The sequence below is a fragment of the Hippocampus bargibanti genome, linkage group LG02 (assembly GCF_051943395.1).
Source record: "Hippocampus bargibanti isolate YZ-2025 linkage group LG02, ASM5194339v1, whole genome shotgun sequence".
Lineage (NCBI taxonomy): Eukaryota > Metazoa > Chordata > Actinopteri > Syngnathiformes > Syngnathidae > Hippocampus > Hippocampus bargibanti.
This window is the reverse complement of record NC_142735.1, coordinates 27,250,850-27,274,907: the sequence shown is the minus strand read 5'-3', so window position 1 is coordinate 27,274,907 and position 24,058 is coordinate 27,250,850. Positions and strand designations below refer to the sequence as shown.

The window sequence follows — 24,058 nt, the reverse complement described above, 5'->3', positions numbered from 1 at the left end:
GATTGTGCGAACTTCCTAACTACAACTAAAAATAATTTGTTCCGTAGTAAATGCTCCGCAACTCGACTTGTCATGACCCAGAGGCCCAGGCTGAACTGACCAATCAGGCTGCGGAGGAGAGGCTGCGATTGTCCGGCTTGTAAACCACACTCACCCGCACCACAGCTCCAGTGATCGGTCCGTGCAGCGCTGTGGTGGTGGCGTCAAGCGCGTCACGACAACGCATTGACCTTAGCTATCAAACCGGGAACTGTTGCGGAAAAGCTGGCAAACACTTTGAAGGTGATTTATTGTGAGTGTTACAAAACTTTGCTTTTCTGTAGTTTCTTTTTCGAGCATAAAACGGATCGTATTTTTAAGTTAGCGAAGTTAGAATTTAACATCCGGTTGGGACTTGCAAAACAAAATTATTTGCGTTGAAAGTGAAAGAAAATAAGGAGAAAACTGAGATTTATAGTGAAGGGAGGATGAGCTATATTCCGGTTTCGTGAAAAATTCCTAAAATAAATGACAGTGTTAACCATTCGTGCCAGGAATATTTTAAAAATGCTTAGGTAATTCCTCAATGTTGTCAACGAGACAATCCAATTATACATATTAGCGACTCGTATAACTTGTTTTCACTTCCAACAAACAAAACCGGGGAACATTCCTAAACGGTTTGGTTTCGAATCCAGGGCGTGGAGCTGAAGTCTTGACACGCTACGTCATTCTCGTGCTTTCATTCCTTGCCTGCACTGAAGAGTGTTATCGAAGTCCTCCAGAAAAGCCACGAGTGTACACAAGCTGTTATTGATTCGTTTCTCAGCGGTATTTGGCACAAAACTGAATTCCCGAGAGAAAAAATCTACTGACATTGCACCTTTACAACATTTCAGCAGGATGTTATCTGTGAATTACTGTGTCACTTTTAAAACGTGAACATGGATGGCTTCAATCAAGTCAAATCTTAGAAAATTAACGAACAAGTTTGAACAATTCCCGGCTGTGTAATTTTTTTTGTACTGATTAATTTAGACCATGTCTGACACCGAGCTGGTCAAGAAAATGTTGAGAGTCATCCTCCAAGCCAACAAGGGTGGAGTATCGCTTTCCCGTCTGCAGTCTGAGTACAAGGAGCTGACCGGTGAACAGATTCCATATACACAGATGGGACACGGCCATCTGGACACCCTGCTGGCCAGCATGCCCTCAGTCGCCCGCGCTGAACGCAGTCGGTCAGGAGAGGTGAGAGGTTGCTAGCCAACAGATCGAGAAGATTTTTGAGAATGGAACTTAGAAAACCAGCCATTTCCTCATTGATCAAAGTCACAAGTCATCACTAATATGGCAATTTGTACCTGTGCAGATGGTGTATTTTGCTTCTGTTGACAACCAGACGGCCCATGTTGCCAAAGTGATGGCTCGCCAGCGGGGTTCCAAGAAGACTGGACATCCCCACGTGGTTAACACCCAGATGAGGGTCAAACCCACGGCCTTGCTTGCCTTTAATGGTATGAACCAAATCCTTGGAGGGGTTGGGTTAGGTTTACGAGTATGACGATGAAAATCGTGAGGCTGTGAAATAGTGAATGATAGTTCTCGACAGAAAAAATATAACAGCGGACATTGTGTGATATCTCCGATTGGCTAGCAACCAGTTCAGGGTGTCCCCCACCGCCTGCCCCAAGGCAGCTGGGATAACATGTCTGCGACCCTTGTGAGGATAAGAGGAATAGAAAATTGATGAATGGATTGTGTGACTTAAACCGCATGAGTGCGTATGTTTAACCGATTCACTGTCAGATGATGTGCAAAAATGTGTCCTCTCCAGTGCCAGGGTTTTTGTCATCTTCACTCAAATTTCAGGACCAACAGATAATTGAGTTTTAGGACTACATAAACATTCAATGACGCGTAAGAAACTTTAGACTGTCTTCTTTCATCAGGCAAAAAAGTTAATTCCTAAATTTTATGGGCCTGGAAAGGTTTCTTCAGCTGTCATCTGTACTTCTTTGAAGGTGTCGGACGTTTCGCATCTTATCCAAGAAACTTCATTAGCAAACTAAAGTCTTACTGGTAGTTTAGGCCCTATATATACCTACTGTCCAGACATGGCGTGTTGCCGGACTCTGCTATGATAGGTGCCTGCTCTCAGGTTGGGGGGAGCAGAGGACTACTCCCTGCAGCTGCCCCACTGATAGTTCCTGTCGTTCTGACTAACGACTGGCCTGATTGCCCCATTTCGACCGGTATAACCTCATCAGTATTACTAATCCTATGTTGCCTAAGCAGGCTACTGTATGAACGATCCAAATTGAACCTCACCCCACCAAACCGGTTTAATAAAGGATTTAGTTGTTTTATGAAAATAGCTTCTTTTACTCCCCTTTCAAACCATCTATGTTCTTTCGATAAGATTTTAACCTCATTGTCGTCAAATGAGTGGTTGCTAGCTTTTAGGTGCATATGTACTGCCAATTGAGGCCCACGAGTATTATCCCTGCGATGTTGATAGTCTTTTTTAGAGAATTTGTTTTGTCTCCCCAATGTCCTGCTCTTTACAATTTTCATTCTTACAATGTATTGAATAAACGACGTTACTTTGTTTTTCTGAAATATTATCATATGAGCTATTTTACAGTCAAACCTGTATAGTTGCCGCTCACTTGCATCCTGATGTGACATCTCTGCACAGACACTCCTCTGCAGTTATCGTTTGCTGTGCCTCCACTAGAGAGTGTGATTCTGCAGAATACGAAAGGAGAAGGCATTGGAGGGGGTGAGGAGGACCACATCAGTGTGATAGTACTCATGTAGGCACTGGAAAAGGAGCCGTTGTGACTTGGAGGTTGAGAGTTCGCCACGAGACAACAGCCGCTGAATCATGCGAGCCGATTTTGCTATTCGGGCAGAGTAAGCGCTCGGACTGTGAGCTTGCTGACGTGACGCTTGTCTGCGGGACTTAACATTTGACGTACGTACGCATGGTTGGATGATAGATTGACTTCCTAGTGTTTGGAAATTGTTCATGGGTCATTGTGTGACTCTTGCAAAAGGCAGACTACACCCCGGATTGTTGAACTGTGAGGTTGGAGGGAGATTTAAATCAATACAAAAGCCAAAAAAAGCTTTAAATGAAAATGTTTACATGTATCCTCATCGCATGCAGCAAAACCTCAAAGCTCCCTGAGGCAACCGAGTCACCGCGGACGAGGTGGAGCGGGCGGACGAAGCTCTGTACATGGAGACTTTAGGCAGTCGAGAGACGCCAGGGATCACCAGACCACGGCACAACAATCGAAGATAGCCAATCACAACGCATCCAACAGGTAAATAAACACGTGGCTCTCTGGAATAAGGTCCGGTCACACTTTGCCTATTGACTCGATGGGGCAGGGGGGTGGACAAGTGACATCATGGTCATCCTTTGGAACCACAATGGGACACCCTGGTCCCAGCCTGGTGGTCTGGCGGGGATCCTAAACCCCCGAGTAGGCGGGGTGTAAACCTTCCTAATCCTCGTCTATTCTCTGGTAGATTAAAGCATCTGAACCAATACAGAGTACAGACTGAATCAGCACATCCAATAGAGCCCTCTAGATCTTTCATTGAGGCAGCCCCCCACGTGGCATCGCGCATTTGTGACTGTGTTGTCACGTTTCAGTTTGCGACCAACGAGTGGCACTGTGGGGTCCCGCCTGCAGTTGCACAGGTGTTTGTCCTTTTAATCAGTGGCAGTTAAAAGGATTTAGCTCGTGTTTGTCTCCACTCTAGGTCACGTTTTACTCTTGCTCTCATTCATGTTTCGCCCATTTTAGTTTTTGGTGTAAGCCCTTTTGTTTGTAAATTTAGATTTTGTTGCTTTAGTCGTGTGTCAGTTCTGGATTGAGTTACTCTCTCTGTTTAAAATACAATTCCTTAAGTACACCCTCCTCCTCCCGCCTTCCTGCTTTTTTGGGGTCCTCCTCCACCACCTTGCTACATTGTGACATATGTGAAGGACCTCGATTGGCTTCTGTCACAATCAATGGTCAAAACAGTATCACCTTTTAGCTTTGGACTCTTTGCGATGTGACCTAGAGACAGAACTTTCTATTTTACTTAAGAAGAAGATCTCCTATCCAGGTCGGAAAAGAGGATGACGCTTCCATCACGCTTCCAGAAGGAGGTCCAGGCTCACCTCTCCAGAAACTCTCCACTCACTAGTCGTAAGTCTGATCATAATGATAATCATGATAATCACGATAATCACGATGACGATAATGCTAATAATGCTAATAATGCGAATAATGCTAATAATGATAATAATGATGCTAGTAAAAATACATTTTAATTTTAAGTGCCTTTCAAAGCTCTCGAGTACACAAAATAAGCACAATAAAACCACAAATTAAATGATAAATAATAAAAGAAGAGATAAAGCTACACAGAATGAAAACAAAGCAATAGAAAACACCGGTCAACACTTCACATATGCCGGGGACAAAACATTAAGGGCATTTTTGAATTCAGGAATGTTGCCGTTGACCAGGGTGGAATAGCAATAAATCATCAACGTCCTGATCGGCGTCTGCATTTAACTCATTTACTGCCAGACAATGTGCAGAAATATGTCCACTCCAGTGCCAGGGTTTTTGTCATTTTCACTCAAATTGCAGGACCCACAGAATATTGACTTTTAGGAATACATAAACATTCAATTTAGCTTAAGAAACCTTCAACTCTCTTCTTTCATCAGAAAAAAAGAGTTAATTCCTATTCGGGAATGGCAGCGAATGAATTAAACATTCTAAACTTGTCTTCCTGTATACTTGCCTCGCCCAGAACCTTCACATTTGAATGAGAATTTGGACTGTGGCAAAGTCTACGACCCTCACCAGGTCCAAAACTGCATCAAGGACATTCTGTCCCAATACAGCAACGGTTTCTGGTTGTCCAAGCTGCCCCAGATCTACAAAGAACTCTATAAACAGGACCTGCCAACCGAGGCCATTCGAGACCTGGAGACCTGGAAGCACATATGCACTGTATGTTCTTTGTCTATTTACTGCCATGGTGTCCATTAAATAACCAATATTCATGTTCCACGTGGTCCAGGTAGAGAGAGCATGCAGCAGTAACCCATCAGAGCTTCTTCTCTACCCTGCCAAGGAGCGGACCACCACCACAACCGCCCCCGCTTCAGCTGCTATCCCGCCTTCCATCTCCCCATCAGAAAATCCACCGCAGACCCCCGTGCACCAGAGAGCCCAATTTAAATGCTCCAGCTCGCACCCTCCTCCTACGGGGTCCCCTTCATCACCTCTTCCAGCTTCTACCCTGAGCCCCGAGCTGAAGCGGAAGCTGGAGGATCTGCTGCAGAAGTATTCCAGCGGCCTGTGGGCCCACGCACTGCCCAAGCTCTTCCAGGACACCTATAAAGTCAGTAGAGGAGGTGGGGGGGGGGGGTTGGATGAAAAAGGTCAAGAAATTAATTAATTAGTGTTTTGTGATGAGCTAGAAATTGTTTGCGTATTGAGTAATTAATCAAAACAGATTAATTAACCAACCAAAATTAACTAATTAATTAAACAGACATAGAGCCAATCAATTAATCTAAATCAACCACCAATGAATTAAATAACCAGGAAGCAATTCATTAACCACCAAAAGAACCCATTAATTGATTAACTTGAATTAATTTAAAACCTCGTAGATTAACCCATTCACTGCCAGACAATGTGCAGAAATGTGTCCACTCCAGTGCCAGGGTTTTTGTCATTGTCACTTGAATCCCAGGACACACAGAATATTGAGTTTTAGGACTACATAAACATTCAATGCAGCATAAGAAATATTAGACTCTCTTCTTTCATCCGAAAAAGGTTCATTTCGAGCTTACTTGGTTATAGAGTTATCTGCAATGGAAATGGGGGCAGCTGAACAAAAGACGAATACACTGCCAGAGGTTTGACCTCAGCTTGATTCGCACCTCATAAGAAAAAAACAAAACCCAAAGAAATTCGGGAATGGTGCTCCTAAATTCCTATATTTTAGGGTTTTTGTCATTGTCACTCCAATTCCAGGGCACACAGAATATTGACTTTTAAGACTACATAAACATTAAATTCAGCATAAGAAACCTTAGACTCTCTTCTTTCATCAGGAAAAAAAGTTTATTCCTAAATTATATGGGTCTGGAGTTATCTCAGCTTGAATTGGGGGCGACTATACAAAATACAATTCATACATATTGATTTATATAGCATTTTAACAACAGCAGAAGCTGTAAGAAAGCGCTAACATGGACTAAAGGCAAACACTCTTGTGGGAGGGAAAAACGTTGTCTAAGGTCTGACTAGCGCTTAATCGGCACCTCCCCCAAGAAAAACCAACACCCAAACAAATTCAGGAATGGCACTCCATGTCACTTTTTTCAATTCCCGAATAAATTCGTGATTGGCAGCGAATTAGTTAATTATCAGTGTCCTTGGGTGTTTTGAATGACGCTTCTAAATGAACTTTATTATTATTATATTTATTTATTTATTTATTTATTAAATCAGATCAAGCTGCCTGCACACGTCCTGGATAACCTTCAGCTCCTTTCCGACATCTGCACCATCGACTACCCAATGCCCGACAACCCCACGAGGGCCATCATGTACACAAGGAGCAGCAGCGGAGGCACAGGGGCGGAGAACTGCAGCAGGAGAAGCTCGTCGGCCAGCGAGGAGGAACCGAAAGTGAAGCCGGAGGCGCTGAAGACGCCGTGGGATGACTCCGTACCCCCTCTGCAGATCCCCAAAGAAGAATATCCCTCCGTGCTGGTGGTGGACGCCACAAACACCAACGAAGTGGTTTTGAGGTACGCGAGAAGTTTTGACGCACATTTGAACCATGGAGCTCACTCGTGTCCTTCAAAGGTACGTCGGTGAGAACTACTCGCGGGCTCAGGAGCGCATGGAGGACGAAATGAGGGAGTTTTACAGGGCGGACAAGCACAAGTCGACGATGTGCTCCCATCCGTTGTCGGGCCAACTCGTGGCTGTCAAAACCGAAGAGGAGGAAGTTCTGAGAGCTCGGGTGTGCGAGATCATGGCCGATAAAGTCAAGGTGAGACGATCGTCGTCGAGGACTTTGCTAAAGGAGTCCAGAGGATTTGACATCTAGAATTTGGAATAATAATAATAATAATAATAATAATAATAATAATAATAATAATACATTTCATTTATAAGCACCTTTCAAAACTCTCAAGATCACTTTACACTCACAGGATAAGTTTTTCTGTGGGTGAGCAGTGGCAGCCACACGTGCCAGCGTTCATTCAACCCGGAAGTAACTCAAATAGATAGAAAGCTAGCTAGCTAGCCAATCGATAGCCAATAGATACCTAGCTAGATAGCCAGCCAGCTATAGAGTGAACAAATAACTATCTAGCTAGCCAGCCAGAGCTAATAGATTGCAAATAGCTAGCAAATGATAATACTAATACTAATACTATAGCTAGCAAATGATAATACTAATACTAATACTGCAATACCCTCCCTGCAGGTTCACTTTGTGGATCACGGATTCTCAGAAGTGGTGAGCAAAGCCAAACTTTTTGAGCTGGCCGACAAGTTCCACAAACTACCTTTCCAAGCCACCAAGAGCATATTGGCAGGTGGGACAAAAAAAATGAATGGACAGCTCACCCCTTTTGATGGAAATGTTTGAATTCTATCACATTTTTTGGGTGCGCGCAGGTCTGGAGCTCTTCCACCGGGAACCCGCCGTGCTCAAGACTTTTGATACCATGGCGAACGGCCGCATACTATTGGCGGAAATCCTCCAGAGAGGCCAGACGCCCTTGATGGTGTTACACGATACGTCGCAGGATGACGACGTCAACATCAACGCCGCCTGCATGAAAGCCCTACAGGACGAGTGTCTTGTCAGTCCCTTGCAGGTAAAAAAAGGGCAATTTAAAATATAGTATATATATTTATTAAAAATATTCCTCTAATTTGCTGCATCTATTAGGTCAACAGCGCTTACACAAACGTGAGCGTCACCGGCGTGTGCTCCGACGGGACCATCTACTGTCAGCTGCCTTCCCGGGGACTCGCCAAACTCAATCAGATCCTTGACCACATCGAGACGTACTTCTGCTCGCAGGTTTGTACGTTTAGAATTAACTCATTTGCATTTATTCGGGAATTGAAAAAAAGTGACGTGGAGGGCCAATCCCGAATTTGTTCGGGTTTTGCTTTTTCTCGCGAGGGGTGCCAATAAAGCGCTGGTCAGACCTCTCGCAATGTTTTTCCCTTCCACGAGGGGGCAGCATTTCCCTTTAGTCCAAGTTAGCGCTTTGTTACAGCTTCAGTTGTAGTTAAAATGCGATCTAAATCAATATGTATACATTGTATTTGGACAGTCACCCTCATTTCAAGATCAAATGACTCTAGACCCATATGATTCACTCTTTTTTTCTGACAAAAGAAGAGATTCTAAGGTTTCTTACGCTGCATTGAATGTTTGTGTAGTCCTAAAACTCCTGCAATTTGAGTGAAAATGACAAAAACCCTGGAACTGGAGTGGACACATTTGCATTTGAGTTAAATAACGGTGTTCCCAAACCAGGTTTGAGAAGTCTTTACTTAATGCGTTACAGGCGTCTCAAATTAGTGGACAGATTGAGATTAAGCCCGATAATCTGGATTTGATGCTTCGCCAAGCCAATCTAGGACGTGAGCGACGACAGGAGGGAATGACGAGGAAAACATCATGCTTTGATATGAGGTGCCATAAAAAAACATGTTCCTCAGGTCACGTCTGAGTTTTTGGTATCCACGCCGTTCTGCGGGAAAGGTTGCGTGGCTCGATACAAAGGCAAATGGTCCCGTGTGGAAGTAAGTTGGCATGAGAAAGGAACAAATTGAACCCTCTCTCCTCCCATGAGACCCCTGCAAGCTGTTGATACTTTCTGATGCCCATTTAGATCACAAATCTACATGGGAGCAGAGTGTTGGACATCTTCTTCCTTGACGTGGGAGTCCAGGCTTCTGTGGAAGTGTTTGAGCTCAGGGAGATTCCGCAGAAATTCCTCCGTGACCTCATGGCCATCCCACCACAGGTTGGCATGAATCAAAGAAATAAAATAAGTTCAAATGAAATGAAAGAATACGTATGTGGAACTGCCGCTGCTTGGAATTGAAGTGTATTTACGTGGGACAGGAAATGTGAGACAATATGTTTTTGTCAATGGATGCTACAGTTTCGTGTTTACTTTCAAAATTTAGCTTGTCGCAGACGTGCATATTCCACCATGACATCTCTGATCCACTGGTGAAAAGGATGCTTTCATCCTCTTTCATCTAGAACTACTTCATATAACAGAGGGGATGCAGAAAGTGTTTAAGATTGAATGACTGTCTGTGTCTTTCGTGTTGTGTCACATTATTTGAGTTTTTTGTTGTTGTCTTAACTTCACAAGATGGCGCTGCGAGAGTGGCTTCCTTTACAGCAGCTCCTGCATGTTTTTGCTGCTGTGAAGTGTACATTTTTCCACTGTTGGACAAATAAAGGCTCATCTGATCAAAACAAAGATGCTGAATAAGCCATTCCCGATGTTCTCCAACTCATGTTTTAGGCTGTCAAATGTTGCCTGGCAGACCTTTCGGTCAGTGTCGGATCCTGGACTCCAGATTCGGTCCAGTGGCTTAGGGAGAAAGTTCTCAACACCACCGACTGCAGCATGAAGGTATATTCCCTCTATTTTTATTGCCGACTGAAAAATATTTTCTATGGCTGTAAAAATCTATTTCCTCACACGAAATCGGCACCTCAAGGTGGTCATGGTGGACAAAAACACAAAGGTCGTCTATGTTCACCTCTTCACTGACAAGAACTTCCACAATCCAGCTTGTAGTCTCAACCACCAGATGGCCTGCTCCATCCTTTTCAAACAGCGACCTGATGTCTACCTGACGAGCCACAGGTCATTTTGACACATCGGAAAAATAATCTGAATTTTTCTTTTTTCCTTCCTGTTTTCATTTTTATTTGTCATAACTCGCAGTCCCATCAAGATCTCAACACTCGCCGCACCCGGAAAGACATCGAGTGGGGGCGACGTCTCAAACGGCAGTCCGAAGTCCGCTTCAGTCGCAACCAAGCCTCATCTCAGAAAGGTGTCGTCCGGATCCAAAGCGAACACCGGCGGCGGCAGCCCACCGGGGGCTCAGTCAGTCGCCTCGTCTTCTTTCCAGCTGCCACCTTTGCTCACGCTGCCCCCTGCAGGTCATCATCTCAATTAATTTTTTTTACTTCCTTCCATTCCCGCCTTGCCTGTTTTCTCAAACTGAGCCGTGATTGGGTGTCACTTGTGATGTGTCAAAATGGCCGCCCCCTTGATGGACAAAAATATTGTAGAATTTTACCTCACTACTCATATTTCACAAACACAATTTTAATCAGAATGTCACGTTGAAACAAATGCATGGAAAGATATGACCGTAAAGACCACATTTTGGAGGTACTTCCCCTTTAAGAAATTCAGCAAAAAAAAACGTTTTGTGTAAACAAAATATATCTAGCTATACAAGTGACTTCCATGCTAATATTTGTTTCTTTGTTTTTAAATCTCAAAATGCTGCACCGCTACCCTCTGCTGATTCTATGGGAAAAGGGGAGGCACATCAGACTCATATCAACCCCCCTCTTGAACCCCACAACTCCCCCAAAAAAACAGTGTAGATTCCAAACAACACAACTCGAAGTTTGTGGGTAGTTTTTATGACTGACTTCAAATTTTATTTTAAGTGTATGTGTGTGTGTGTGTGTGTGGGCGCGCGCGCGTGTGTGTGTGTAATTACTGTATGTATGGTTGTGTGTATAGTTTTGTATGTATGTGTATATTTGTTTGGGTTTCTGTATGGTTTTGTGTGTGTGTATGTATTTACTGTATGTATGGTTGTGTGTATGGTTTTGTGTTTATGTGTATATTTGTTTGGGTTTCTGTATGCGTGTGTGTGTGTGTGTGTGTGTGTGTGTGTGTGTGTGTGTGTGTGTGTGAGTGTATTTATGGTTGTGTGTATGGTTAGGGTTATCTGTGTGTAGGGTTGTCTGTGTGTTTGTGTGTGTGTGTATGTATGTATGCATGTGTGAGTGTGTGTATGATTAGGTTTGTGTGTGTGTTTGTGTATGTTTGTATGTGTGCAAATATATGTATGTATGCATGTGTGAGTGTGTGTATGATTAGGTTTGTGTGTGTGTTTGTGTGAATGCATGTATGTATGATTGTGTGTATGTGCGAGTGTATGCATGGTAATTTGTGTGTGTGTGTGTGTGTGTGTGTGTGTGTATGCATGTGTGCGTATGTATGTATGGTTGTGTGTGTGAGTGTGTGTGACTGTAAGTGTATATGGATAAGTTTGTGTAAATGTGTGTGTGTATGATTGTATGTGTGTGAGAGAGATTTTAATGTAATGTCATGCCATGTTTGTCACCTCCAGGAAACAACATGGACGTGTACATCTCAGTGGCGTGCCATCCAGGCCACTTTGTCCTCCAGCCCTGGAGGGATATGTACAAACTGGTGGTGCTGATGGGGGAGATGATCCTCTTTTATAACCAAACTGAGGAAAGACCTCGTGACGTGCAGAAGAATCACGTCTACGCCGCCAAGGTGGAGAACAAGTGAGTTGAAGCGCTTCGTGAATCACACGTAACAGAAAAGCATTTTTTTTTATAAACACGTGAATGCTCCTCCACCTCGTAGCTGGTATCGCGTTCTGGTGAAAGGCGTTCTCAGCAACGGGCTGGTGTCCGTTTATGAGTTGGACTACGGTAAACACGAGCTGGTCAGCTGCACGCAGCTCAGAGTTCTGAACAAGGAGTTCAGCCAGCTGCCCTTCCAGGGAATCACCGCTCAGCTGGCCGGTGAGTCTCAAAGTCTCAGATGTCTTTTTTTTTTTGACCCGACGAGACCGTCTCGCCTCTCAGGAGTGAAGACGAGGCAGTGGTCCGAGGAGGCATCTATCGTCTTCAGGAACCACGTGGAGAAGAAACCCCTGGTGGCCCAACTGGAGGCGGCGCAGGAGGCGGCGAACCCCTGGGACAGGAAGCTCACCGTCTTCCTGGTGGACACGTCGCAACAAGATTGCGACGTGTGGGTGCATGACATCATGGCGCAGTTTGTTGACGAACTCCCCGGCGAATGAGACGGCGGACGATCTTTTGCTAGTTTGCGCTGAAGAGTTTTGAAATTGTTCTCTGGGACTGAAAAGAACGAAAAGTAGGGGATCAAGGGCAAAGTGGAGCGTAATATCGCCTTCTTCTGCCCCTATTTGAAACTACAACTAGCACTCAAACATAACTGATTGGCGTGACTGCAGTGTCCGCAGATATAGTCAAGAAGTGCTGAGCAATGCCGTTTTGACGCACAGGAGGCAATTTTATTCGCATCCGTTCCAGATAGCAAGCAGATATTAGACGTGAATGAATTGCGCCAAATTCCACTTGTTTCGATATGCTGACGACTGGACAAAGGCACTGAGCCGCTCTGGGAATTAATTTATTCTTGAATGGAATTTAGAATCTTATTATTATTTTATTATTTATTTAACGGGAATGAAAGACTTGTGGAATAAAGTCAACATGAGGAGTACATTCTTGAGTGTTTTTTTATTAGAATGGCAAAACAGTCCTTCGCTCGGCACGATTAGGCACACGATATGTTGCGCGATGCGTAGTTGGTCATTTATTGTCGTTGTGGGGTTTGGATTCTGTACTGGCGTCTGGTTGCTAGCGGATGGAGAGCATCATCACAAACTCTGAGGAGGAGCAGAGAAACAACTTGATATAAATGAGCCCCCTCCACTTCCTAAAAAAAGTCGCTTTCACCTTCAAAGTCAATATTCCCATCCGCGTTGATGTCCAACTCCTTCAGAATATCTTCCAGCTCTCCTTTCTTGAGCTTTTCCCCCAGAAGGCTTTTGGCCGCCTCCTTCATCTCGTCCTGCGTGATCTTGCCATCGCCGTCCAGGTCAAACTTGGCACGACGGCAACGAGATTATCACATGAAAGTATCTGTTCGTCCAAGATGGTGGTGTTAGAAAAAAAAAATTGAGGCTCACCTGCAAGAATGCCGACTGGAGCTCTTTGAGTCCGAGCATGTCTGCCGTCTCGCCCATCATTCGGGGTCCCATCAGTTCCGTAAAGTCTTCAAAGTCCATCAGCCCGCCCACTACAGAGGGAAGAAGTGCAACATGATTGCAGGGATGGGACACTGACGTGTAGCCAACATTCTGAGTCCATTTAATAATAAATGAATAAAGACATGAATACATAAATAAACAAACAAATAAAAAGTAAACAATTGAAAAAACAAACAAATACATAAACAAGCAAATAAAAATATACACAAACAATGAATCAAATAAACTCAACAACAAAATAAACAAATACATAAATAAATGAACAAATAAATAAATAAACGGATATAAACAAATATAAATAAATATACATCAATACATAAAAAATAAACAAAAAGTAATTGAGAAAACGAAGAAATATATAAACAAACATACAAATGTACACAAACAATGAATCAAATAATGAACTCAACAAACAACAAAATAAAACAAATATATAAATCAATGAACACATAAATAAATAAACGAATAGAAACAAATAAATAACTAAAATAAATAAAAAAGACAAAGACATACAGTCAATAAAAATAACAAAAAAAATACAAAATAAACACGAAAAAAACAATATATAAACAATCAAATAATAAACTAAACAAACAAAAAAGGAATACAAATAAATACATAAATATGTATTTTTTTACAAAGCCAACAAATACTTCAAAGAAAATGCAGATAAACAAACCTTTTCTTCATCGTATAGGATGGGAGAAAAAAAAGTTCCGTAAAAGTGCAGAAAATTCGACATGAAAACAAATTTGGAAGAAAAAAAATGTCTGAGTTGTGGGGTGAATTGATTAAAGACAATGCACAATGATGAGTGAGTTGCCTTTCATAAAAAAAAAAAAAAAAAAATCAAAACAAAACAAAAAAACAAAATACATTTTTGTTTTGTGCCATCCTTGATTAGTCATTTTTTTCCACAAGGCTTTCACACTGGACGAAAACAAATGACCGGTACCTTCCAAACCTTTGGTGGTGGGGTAGTACATCCTAGACAAGCATATATGATTACAAATGAAATACATTGTGTATTACTAGCACATATGCATGTATTTCTTTGCATGGATAGAAAATGGTGGCCCCCGTCAAGCATTTAAATTAGTTTCACGGGAAGTGTGTTTGTGTCCTCACTTCTCATTTTGATCTGCTGCACGATCTCCAGCAGTTCCATCTCGGTGGGCATGTATCCCATGGTCCTCATGCATTCAGCTACATCTTTGTAGTTTAGGTAACCATCCTGGTCGTAGTCAAACTCCTTGAAAGCTTCTTGCAACTCTGTCAAAACAAGGCGACGGACGAACTTGAGAGCCCTTCCAAAAGTGGATTAGTGCTACTAAAACTTCAATTGGGCTGCGGTGCGTGAGGAGCTACCAAATATACAAGCAGCCCGATTTAACCTTTGCTTTGAGTCCATTTAATTTGCGAGACTTACCGTCTAATTCACCTTGCGCCAATTCTCTCTCCTGTTGAAAGACAGCAACACTGTGTTCACATCAAAGGTTTTGTCATATCTGAAATACTTTGACAGCGACATAACGCATGCCCCACCCAAAAAAACAAAAAACAAAATCACCTTGAAAAAGCATTTCATTTGAGCACTTGTTTAATTTGGTCAACTGAGTGGATACTGTCCTTTATCAGAGTGAATACGAATTACAGTAAAGTCTCGTTATATCGATATTCTCGGGAGTTGGAAAAAATGTCGATATGACCGGACTATCGATATATGCGATCCTGCGGGCATGTAATTTTCTCCTTGAGTTCATAGAAATAGTATCGTAATAAGCAGTACTATCGATATAACCGATATCGATATAACGAGACTTTACTGTAACACGATTTGAAAACATCCCTTGAAAGTAGAAATGCGTTCAAATTCAAGGTTAAAAACGATGCTCTCCTCCCCAAAAACACACTGCAAAGTATTTTTCAATTTTTGAAAAATATTCTTTGACTGTACGCTTCTTAGTGATTCTCGTAATGTATGTTTTTTTTCTTTAATTTTATCTTAAAACTCAACCTCATTTGTACTGTACATGAAACACACTGAATTACGTTGTGAATATAATAAGGGCTACTTAGAGGAGAACCGACGTCACTTTTTTGTTTCCTAACTGACATCAGAAAAACATTTTTATAGCATCTAAAATACCCAAAACATGCAGTATGATAGTTTTATTCAAACACCAATAAAAATGACTTAAAGTGTCCAAAATGTGCAAAAAAATGAGCTGCGAATTGGGCATTTTCAGAAAGTCCCGCCACCAGTTCGTGACGTCACGCCAAGACGTCTTGCATTGCTTATGAATCAAAACAATGGCTTCAGATTCGGAGAATATGCTTTCTTGTTCCACATCCAGTTTTGAATATGATTCAAATAGTTCCGAAGAGGAAAGCATACATGTTTGCAATCGATTAAACAATTTATTCCGTGCCATTTTGGGGCAACATTGGGGGAAAATCTCTCACCCAAAAAAAGAGGCACAAAATGGCGACCTCTTGTAGACTGACAGTGTATTGCGTTTCCACAAGCTGATAAATTCCTTATATGGAGCTTGGACACCCTGTTCTGGCGCAACACGAGGTTTTCAGACCAAACAATCATTGATGTGATGGAAGGACTGCTACAATGTGTCCTTTTTTTCGGTCAGGGGCGTTCCTTCAGTGACGTCACGTACGGACTCGTCACCAACTCAAAAACAAGACTTCCGGAATATTCAGCACGAGTCTTAAGACGGAAAATATGCGGTGGAATCTTTGTAAAATACGCTCAGTTGAAGTCATTTGAAGCCATTTTAAAAATTATGGACACAACGGTTGTCCTTTAAGTCATTTTCTATGTATGTATGTATGTATGTATGTATGTATGTATGTATGTATGTATGTATGTATGTATGTATGTATGTATGTATGTATGTATGTATGCATGCATGCATGCATGTATGTAAGTAAGAACTCTTTGGGGACAAAGTTATGCATAGAAAAATATATATTCAAGTAGATTTTTGAGATTTCTTTTATACTTGGTTCGTTGCCATCATCGAAAAATAAATTAATTTAGCACTTCATACGACAAGAAAGCAGTCATCTACTCACAGCGCCGAACACGCTGTTCAGCACAGAATTGTAGACTTTGTTCATGCTGTCGTGTTTCTTGGACTTTTTGGACGACTTCTTGAGCGTGTCGGACACCGAGCCGGTCGGAGACGCTTGAGACGAGGCCGCTCCACTTTTTCTGGACGCAAAGGCAACTTCAATGAGAGCTTTTATTTGAAGTTTTAAGCATGCATCTGTTTGAGAACACATCGTCGTCACAAGCAAATGGAATGAAACGTACCCATCTGTGGAAGTGGATTCTGCAGAGGTCGTCGATGCAGTTCTCTCTCCTACCTTGGACATGCTACGTAAAAGAAAATAGAGAAAGTGTACTGTGTGTACCTAACGTGTTGCTAAGATCTTACAGTTGTCTCCGATTTCCTTACCTTCATTTGTTCCCCCCTCCTCAGGGTGAGAAAAGGAAGTCGGACTGTGTCCAGTCTTATTCGACCCTTGCGGCCGTCTCTGATCTGATCTCGTGTTTGTCTTCTCACCCTGACCTCTTTCGATTGGAGAGGCTTAGCAACTAATTAGCAGGCTAAACGGGCTGCGAAATTAAGCTCAACGTCATGGCTGCTGTGACTGACTACCTTGGCTTGGAAGTTGTCCCTCGACGACCAACTGAAGCCTATTTAACATGTGATTCTGATAAGAAAATCAAAGCATGATCATAAAATAAATAAACAAGTAAACAAACAATTCATCGAGAAACTTAATTCACGAGTAGAAGGAATTCAGTCATTTTACCCAAAAAATCTGCATACATATTAAGTTTCAGAAATCGGGAGACTTTCGTACTCGCTCTGTGGTGCGTGTTAAAATAATGTGAGCATTACAAAAGTGTAAATTAGAAGTAAGTAAAACACAAAAATGCTTTCATTTTTTATTTATACATTCACTGAGTATAAAAATATGTTCTGTTTTTTACAATTTCTTTTGTTTCACCTTACAAATGAGTATGTATTGTGTCAATAGTTGCTTTATAAAGTGAGCATTGTGGTCAGAATCGGGAGTTTCCCGACCAAATCGTGAGACTTAACATGAACGTGTATGATTAAGATGTACAGTACCATTTTATATTTGCTCGTGGTGTGTCCGTGTGTTACTCCCGGGTTGATTGAACGCTGGCGCGTCTGGTTGAGGCTGCTCACACGCAGAAAAACAACCTGTGACTGTAAAGTCTCCTTAACAGTTTTTAAAGATGCTTATGAATGCAATGTATTATTATTATTGTGATTATAATGAGGATTATTATTATTATAACCACAGGTGGACGCAGTCTACGGCCGTAACCGCATACATTGGGTTTGGCGCCTCCGTGTGGTTTATAATGGTAAGACAGGTGAAACTTTTTTATCCTCCCCCAATAAACATGCACGTACTGTACGGTAAAACTAAAAATGACACAAGGTTACAGTGTAGGATGTCACTTTTTAAGGGAATGAAATGTAAAGTGAGTTATTTTAATTGTAAAGAAAACAATTTTGTTGTGAGGCATTTTTTTCACAACAGTGGCATGATGAAATAGTCAGCGATCCTTACAAAATCATGTAGTCTCTACAGTGCTTATATTTTTACACCCCTATGAAAATATATTTTGCACCCCCCACCCAACAATATAAAATACAATTTATCTAGAAATGTGTTGCCATTACTGGAGACCTCTGGAACTAAGCTAATGCTTCTTGCGCAATCTGTAACAATGAGACGACCACTGCCGTCGACTGGGATCTATGTGCAACCCTATCCCCATTAGATTCCACACAGGAAAAGCCGGAGTTGGAATCTGCTCCGTGAGGCGGATGTGCTCAGCAGTGGACCACCAGGCCACCCCCTAATTTCATTATTTTCAAACATATCAAGTCCAACCAGAATACGTATTACAGTCGACTAATAATAGCCCGCTATGGCCTGTGTGACTTACTTACCATGATCAATGTCACATGTCAATGGCCCACTTTGTGCCGAACTGAAGGCCTCCGCATGAAGCTCCATCTTTGGGGTGTGGACAACACCGCGTTTGTCTTTGCATTCATCCAAAATTCATTCTCTGGAGGATGAGGATATTGGTCGCCATGGTAACTAGGCCCAAATTGTTGGGGAGGGATGACCGTGACGCGAACCCTCCCTGTGTCTGCCCGCAAGGATTCGTTTTTCTGCTGCTTTGAAAAACGACGCACAGCAACACCCGCTGTTGTTGATTGAAATCGATGGGCCTCCCTTCAAAGTATTGGAATGACAGTCAATTGCGCTTGTTTTTATTGTATAGTGAAGACATTTTGTTTGGTTTCAGATCAAAACACAGAGGGAAAATGTACCGTCCAGCGTGTATATCGTGGCATTTACCTCGAGACGTGTTAGCCAACTCGGGACAAAGCAACTTTTGTTTGAACCCGCTCACTTTTCAAAACATGTGATGACGGGTGTTTCAATCTGCATCGTCAGAGCTTGTTTTTTGGCCTGCTGAAAATGAACGATGAAGGGAAAAACCCACAAAACAACTGAAAACTGACAGAGGCTGCAGTAAAGGCCTGGAAAATCATTTTAAAATAAGAAGGGAACAGACTGGTTGAAGTCAGTGACTTGCACGTGATGTCCCCAAATATTCAAGGTGATTAATTTCATTAATTCAGTTTTAACATCTGTTTCAGGACTTTTGTTCATTTTAAAAGTCCTGAGTTGTGATATTATTGATATGTGAGGACCAGGAACCAAAAGCTGGACTTCATCTTTTCACTTGAAATGCAAATATCTTCAGTATACAACAAAAACAAAATGACCCAACCCAATAGTTTTAGGTGGGGCGTGTCGACACTTTTATAGCAAATTATTGTATTGTAGTTACGGTTTCCTCTTGATGCTCGTTTTGAATTTCGGGAGACTATTATAATGTTTCTTCCCCTCCACATATGACATGCAGAACATACAAGCAATTAATTTTTTCTATTTTTAAAATCTGAAGTAAAAAAAAAATAATGACTGTTATTGTGGTTTACATGCAAGAATTCAAAATGTTGCTTCGGACTTTCGCAAGCTTCATGGAACTCAACATGCTTGATTTGCCTTTGCAGGCCGAAGAAAATGATGTAGTGGGCCAGATTTGGCCTCCCAAACCTTGACTTTGAGACCAGTGACCTAGTGGGTTTAATTGAGCGGATTTTGATTTCAAATTAAATTTGCTGTCCATGATAGTGATGACTGGTTGTTTTTTCAAAGTATCGTCAATACCCGTTTTGTGACAATTGAGCTACGTCCATTTATTTATGTTTTTGGGACGAAAAACGGCAACATTCGCTAAAGATTTTCCCAACCCGTTCAAGCTGTTTTGAAGACCCATCACCACCATTAAATATCGACAGCTTTGATGAAGCCCAAAGCAACAGCTGAAAGTATTCACCAGGTAAGAGTTTTCCTCTTCACAGTCACCACATTGCAAAAAAAAAGTCCATTCTCCCCCCAAAAAATCCTTCCACCTAATTTCTCCATCCGTAGAAAGATGATGCTAAAATTAAGGATTTTTTTTCTTTTTTGGGGGAGCCATGTGACGTGGAATGGAACGAACAACACGTTTAATCTCGCACTGAACGGAAAAACAAGAGTGCACGACACAGGGAGTAAGAAGTATATAACCAAGTGTATTCCCTCTGTTAATGTACACATATTTAGAGTCATCTCACTGGAACACTTTACAATAACATTTAGAAAGAACAGGGGCGATATTGGGGCTTGGGTGGGGGGTATGGATTGAGGCAGAGAGTACAAAAAATGGCAGCAGAATCATGGCGCAGGTCTGTGAGTTTACAGACAAATATATAGAAAAGCAATCCTTAGAAAACGGGGAGGTTAGCAGGGGTGGACTCACAATCTGCCAAACAGAAAGAAATGAAAAAAAAAAAAAAAAAAAAAAAAAAAAAAAAGATTTGAGTTGCCATGATGAGCAAATACATATGCCAAATTTTACCAAAAGGCAAACTAAGAACAACAGAAAAACAAAATGGCGGACATGTTTTTTTTTTTTCGTTTTGCAAACAGAAAATGTTGTCAGGAGGGAACACGCTTCTTTTTGTGATGGCAAATATTTAGACATTTCACAAACTTTTTTCATCTTTTTTTTCATCGTGGTACATTAGTCTTCTTTTAATAGAGCTGAGAAAATCGGAACACTGAGAGTACTTGAGTACTCCCAGGAGAGCACACGAAGAACCGCAAAGGCTGTCCCCACCCTCCCGCCCCCCAACTCCGTCCAAGTCAGGCCCTTCCTGGCTTGTTCTCCTTTGCAGAAATCCCATTCTGTCCTTTGTCAAAGCAAAGAGAGAGCAACGTTTCCTTACCGGCAGCCTCCGCGGGTTTCAGGCGGGTCAAATTGTTCGCACAGCAACAGGTGAGACATAGCTACACTCTCGGCCAATCGTCTGGCACCATTTGGCCATATATTTCGGATTCATATAGAGCAAAGGTCGACTCCTTGGTAAGCTTTTATTTATTTATTTTCTTCCTTCGATGATTGCTGTAGAAACAGTCCCTCCACTAGCCCGCCAGAGGGCGCCAAAAACACAACGCAGACGTCCCAAGTGGAATTTGGCCACTCGTGCTGCTGCGGTGGTTATCGCAAGAAAAATTGCTACTTCATTTTCATTGTTTTGGTTTGTTTGTTTGTTTTTTCTTCTTCTTCTCAAAACTCCACGTAAAGAAAAAGTCAAATTCTTTGTCCTTGATGAATACTACATGCTTGAAACATGGCGCAGGTGGGCTCTTGCCGGCTGTCGAGACGTGGCACAATGGGAGGGGGGGGGCAGGGCGAGCGAGATAGAGGAGAGAGATAGCGCCGCCAGATACTGTTTTCTTGGATACTGATGGTGCTTCTGTACACTACCGGAGAAATAATTTGAACCCAATCGGTCGTTGGCACAGAAGCAACTTCCGAATGGATGGTTTATACGAATGTGGCCTTTCCCGCTCCCCCGCCTCCCAAGACGTGTCGCGCCCAATTGCGTCAAGGCGGCGGCGCACCCTCAAACGTAGTACTCTTTGTCTTTGTTTTTCTTGTTCTTGGGCACCGTCTTGGCGGCGCTGGGCGGCTTCTCCTTGACCAGGCTGCCGTTGCTCTGCACGGCCGAGTTGCTGATGTAGTTGCGGCTCTGGTCCACTTGGTAGGAGCCCTCGTCCCGGTTACGGTACTTGTACATGGCGTAGAGCAGGATGAGGATGCAGAGCGCGGCGGCCGCAACGATGCCCACCACCATGCCCGTGGTGCTGCTGGACTGCTGGACCTCCACGGCGCCCGGCAGACCTCTCTCGGGGGAGGTGGGGTCTAGAGTGGGAACGTGGGGGAATTCCGCGGGGGAGGTTATACCCGAGACCCCACGGTGGCCGGGATCCGGCGAGGGCTGGCCCGGCGGCAGGAGCACCTGATCCCGGGTGTTCATTTTACCCGCCGGGATGTTGTTGCCGCTGCCGCCGGGCGCCCCCTTGACGCGGGGGCCGAGCTGATTGGGGTCAGCCGTGGGGGGTGAGGAGGCGGGGGGACGCTGGTCGAACGGGAGACGCGAAAAACGCCCATCTCGGGGGTTGTGGCCCTCCGCCCCCGGGGGAGACGGCAGGACGCTTTTGTCGGTGACCGGGGGGGAGTTTTTGGAATAGTCCTCGTCGTCCGACTCGGTCATCTCGCCTGAGCCATAAGTGGACCCTTCGGCGTTTTCGTCGCAGTCTTCCTGATCCACCGGGCAGGGGGGGCGCACCTTAGGCAAGGGGACCGCCTCTTTGGTGGTTTCGATTAAGGTGAGGAAGGGGCGATAAGTGGTGGGGGGCGGGGGCATGAGTGGGTAGCGCGTGGCCATGGAGGAGGGGTCTATCGAGTCCACTGTTATAATGGGCAAGACTATTTCGCCTCCTAGGACAAGAAAGAAAGATCGGGAAAGGGAGGTGGGGGACGGGTCAGAGGTCGAGGCAACTTGAACGTGGCACAGGAGAGCACTACAAACTTCACATGGACTTAGTTCTACTCATTTTGTCTATGCTGACTAACTCCTGAGCGCTAAGTGAGGTGAAAGCTACAAGATGCTAGCACATTCTCTGTCCTGCGGCTGGATAAACGCTACATGGTATGTCAGTTACACAAGTTTAAAATAAACAAAACAAAACAGAAAAGGCAGACTAGAAATGAGATTGAATAATAATAATAATAATAATAATAATAATAATAATAATAATAATAATAATAATAATAATAATAATAAATGCAAGGCTAATCTAGCAATCAGGCTAAGCTAGCACTGTCATGTGTCTGCTGTGATTGTTTGAGTAAAATAGCAAACCACGAGGTTCAGGTCACTTACATCGACAAATTGGCCGCATGATTTTTGCATGAAAAAAAAAACAAAATTACACAAAAGAAAGCTGTGTAAGATTGTTCGTGGATAGTGATTAATAGACCCCCGCCCACCTCCACCCCCCCTCTTCACCCCGTCACTTCTTTACCACCAGAGCAACCCCCGAGCGTCCCTTCGCCAGATTGTCGAGTTTACACGTCTCATTTTAGCTTAGCGATAGCACACAACCTGAAAAATTGTTAATAGTGTGCTAATGCAGACCCTATCCCCCCCCCACCCGAAAGCACACTTAAAACAGTTCAATGTCATTCTTAATTAGGGGTCACCGATACGAGTTTCTTAATGATCCGATTGATCGCCAAGCCACCGTGATGTCATTTGCTTTAGCAATTCGCAGAGTGCGCACGAAAAGCTCGTTTTGGTCTCAAATGTAGGAAGAACAGCACATTTTAGTGGGGGGGGGGGGGGCGTGGGAAAGTCGGGTTGTTCATTTCATAGCAACACAACGGTCAGAAGAAGATGACAAAGCATCAAATCACAATAATATGGCTTGGTTCTTACTTGGGGGAGTGGGGCGGTGGGCGGGTTGGGGGGTGCGCACGAAAGGGGGTAGGGGTTGGGACGCCCGCCTCAGGTCAGCTCAGCCCCCCGCTCGTAAACAAACATTTTTCACACCATCAAATGCTTTGATATCAATGTCGATGCATTAACAGCCGCAGCTATGTCCCCCTCCCCCATAACAGCCGCCCAGCCCAACAACCCCCCACAGGCCCTTGAAGAAAAAAGGACATGTGAGATCTGCGAAATAAAAACAAAGTTTAAGCACATTCTTCTCTCATGCGTTTCGCTTGTGGGGTTGTGTACGAAAGTCCCGTTTCCATGGCAACGCCGTTCGTTTTGCCCATTTGCGTTTGCCTCGCTCGTGTGTGTTTGCAGGGCTGAGTTACACCTTGATGCCCGAAAGGACGGCCCGATCACCTCAGAGGAAAAAAAAATAGATGAGCCGCACAAGTTGGTTGGATTAGTTGTGGATTTTGTTTTTTTCATTTTTTTGGGGAGGCGGCCAAAGTCAAACGCCATTTTTCCGGTACGAGGCGACATGTTTAGGTCCGTTTATTTTAAAGAGGCTTTGGATTTGGCGATTTAGCCCTCAAACACACTGAGAGCCAAATTCGAGGACCCCCGCGACCCAAAGCGACCCCGTCCCTCGTTACGCAGCTCGCACTGGAAACTAACGGTGGACTTTCAATCCAGACGCGGATCGAGAAAAGAAATACAAAATAAGAATGCCTGATTGTCTGTGTTTCTAACGAGCACCAAAGTGATAAAACAGGAGAGACCATCCCTGATTCTGCCTGATTGATTGTGCTGGACTCTCATGATTGGACGTCGGCGCCGGCGTGATGTTCTTTATCTCCATCCCGCAGGATGATGAGTCACCGGCGCTTCTATTTACTCAGAGGGGGGTGG

The 24,058-nt window shown here is 43.4% G+C and overlaps 3 protein-coding genes across 15 annotated transcripts in view; 1 reads left to right on the top strand and 2 right to left on the bottom strand.

The window, feature by feature from the left end:
- Window positions 1-124: 124 nt before the first annotated feature.
- On the top strand, window positions 125-12,616 carry tdrd7b (tudor domain containing 7 b). 7 transcript variants are annotated; one of them, XM_088990602.1, is made up of 20 exons: window positions 125-282; window positions 1,018-1,227; window positions 1,349-1,493; window positions 3,152-3,311; window positions 4,108-4,190; window positions 4,807-5,009; window positions 5,080-5,403; window positions 6,528-6,829; window positions 6,888-7,077; window positions 7,519-7,630; window positions 7,713-7,915; window positions 7,990-8,124; window positions 8,775-8,858; window positions 8,948-9,082; window positions 9,599-9,709; window positions 9,798-9,946; window positions 10,028-10,248; window positions 11,463-11,646; window positions 11,729-11,889; window positions 11,953-12,616. In XM_088990602.1, the coding sequence occupies exons 2-20, from the start codon at window positions 1,021-1,023 to the stop codon at window positions 12,168-12,170; spliced, it is 3,327 nt and encodes a 1,108-aa protein (XP_088846728.1). In that variant the 5' UTR covers window positions 125-282; window positions 1,018-1,020; the 3' UTR covers window positions 12,171-12,616. The 7 variants fall into 7 exon arrangements, 6 of the variants coding, with proteins under 6 accessions (XP_088846728.1, XP_088846727.1, XP_088846729.1 ...); XM_088990601.1 differs by having other exon boundaries at window positions 133-292; XM_088990603.1 differs by lacking the exon at window positions 125-282 and having other exon boundaries at window positions 1,021-1,078; window positions 1,150-1,227.
- Window positions 12,617-12,644: 28 nt separating this feature from the next.
- Window positions 12,645-16,794, bottom strand: LOC148902239 (calcium-binding protein 2). Its single transcript, XM_088990607.1, has 8 exons — window positions 16,646-16,794; window positions 16,501-16,563; window positions 16,260-16,398; window positions 14,596-14,626; window positions 14,295-14,438; window positions 13,086-13,195; window positions 12,853-13,000; window positions 12,645-12,782 (listed from the first exon to the last, which is right to left on the bottom strand). The coding sequence occupies exons 2-8, from the start codon at window positions 16,560-16,562 to the stop codon at window positions 12,754-12,756; spliced, it is 663 nt and encodes a 220-aa protein (XP_088846733.1). The 5' UTR covers window position 16,563; window positions 16,646-16,794; the 3' UTR covers window positions 12,645-12,753.
- Window positions 16,795-19,832: 3,038 nt separating this feature from the next.
- nrxn2b (neurexin 2b) overlaps window positions 19,833-24,058 on the bottom strand; it is a 406,291-nt gene continuing 402,065 nt past the window's right edge. For 3 of the 7 annotated variants that reach the window (XM_088990593.1, XM_088990596.1, XM_088990597.1), the window contains one exon: window positions 19,835-22,149. In XM_088990593.1, coding sequence (XP_088846719.1) covers window positions 21,272-22,149 — 878 coding nt within the window. In that variant the 3' untranslated portion in view covers window positions 19,835-21,271. Of the gene's footprint in view, window positions 22,150-24,058 lie in introns of all 7 variants that reach the window. The other 4 variants (XM_088990595.1, XM_088990594.1, XM_088990599.1 and 1 more) reach the window with 3 other exon arrangements.

What these genes read in the sequence shown, in the direction of transcription:
- tdrd7b (XM_088990602.1), top strand. Translation starts at nt 1,021, where the DNA reads ATGTCTGACACCGAGCTGGTCAAGAAAATGTTGAGAGTCATCCTCCAA. An exon ending in AGACGTACTTCTGCTCGCAG is followed by an intron (nt 8,125 to 8,774) that starts GTTTGTACGTTT and finishes CATGTTCCTCAG; the next exon opens with GTCACGTCTGAGTTTTTGGT. An exon ending in GCTCACGCTGCCCCCTGCAG is followed by an intron (nt 10,249 to 11,462) that starts GTCATCATCTCA and finishes TGTCACCTCCAG; the next exon opens with GAAACAACATGGACGTGTAC.
- LOC148902239 (XM_088990607.1), bottom strand. Translation starts at nt 16,562, where the DNA reads ATGTCCAAGGTAGGAGAGAGAACTGCATCGACGACCTCTGCAGAATCC. An exon ending in TGAACAGCGTGTTCGGCGCT is followed by an intron (nt 14,627 to 16,259) that starts GTGAGTAGATGA and finishes GTCTTTCAACAG; the next exon opens with GAGAGAGAATTGGCGCAAGG. An exon ending in TCCAGTCGGCATTCTTGCAG is followed by an intron (nt 13,001 to 13,085) that starts GTGAGCCTCAAT and finishes CGTCGTGCCAAG; the next exon opens with TTTGACCTGGACGGCGATGG.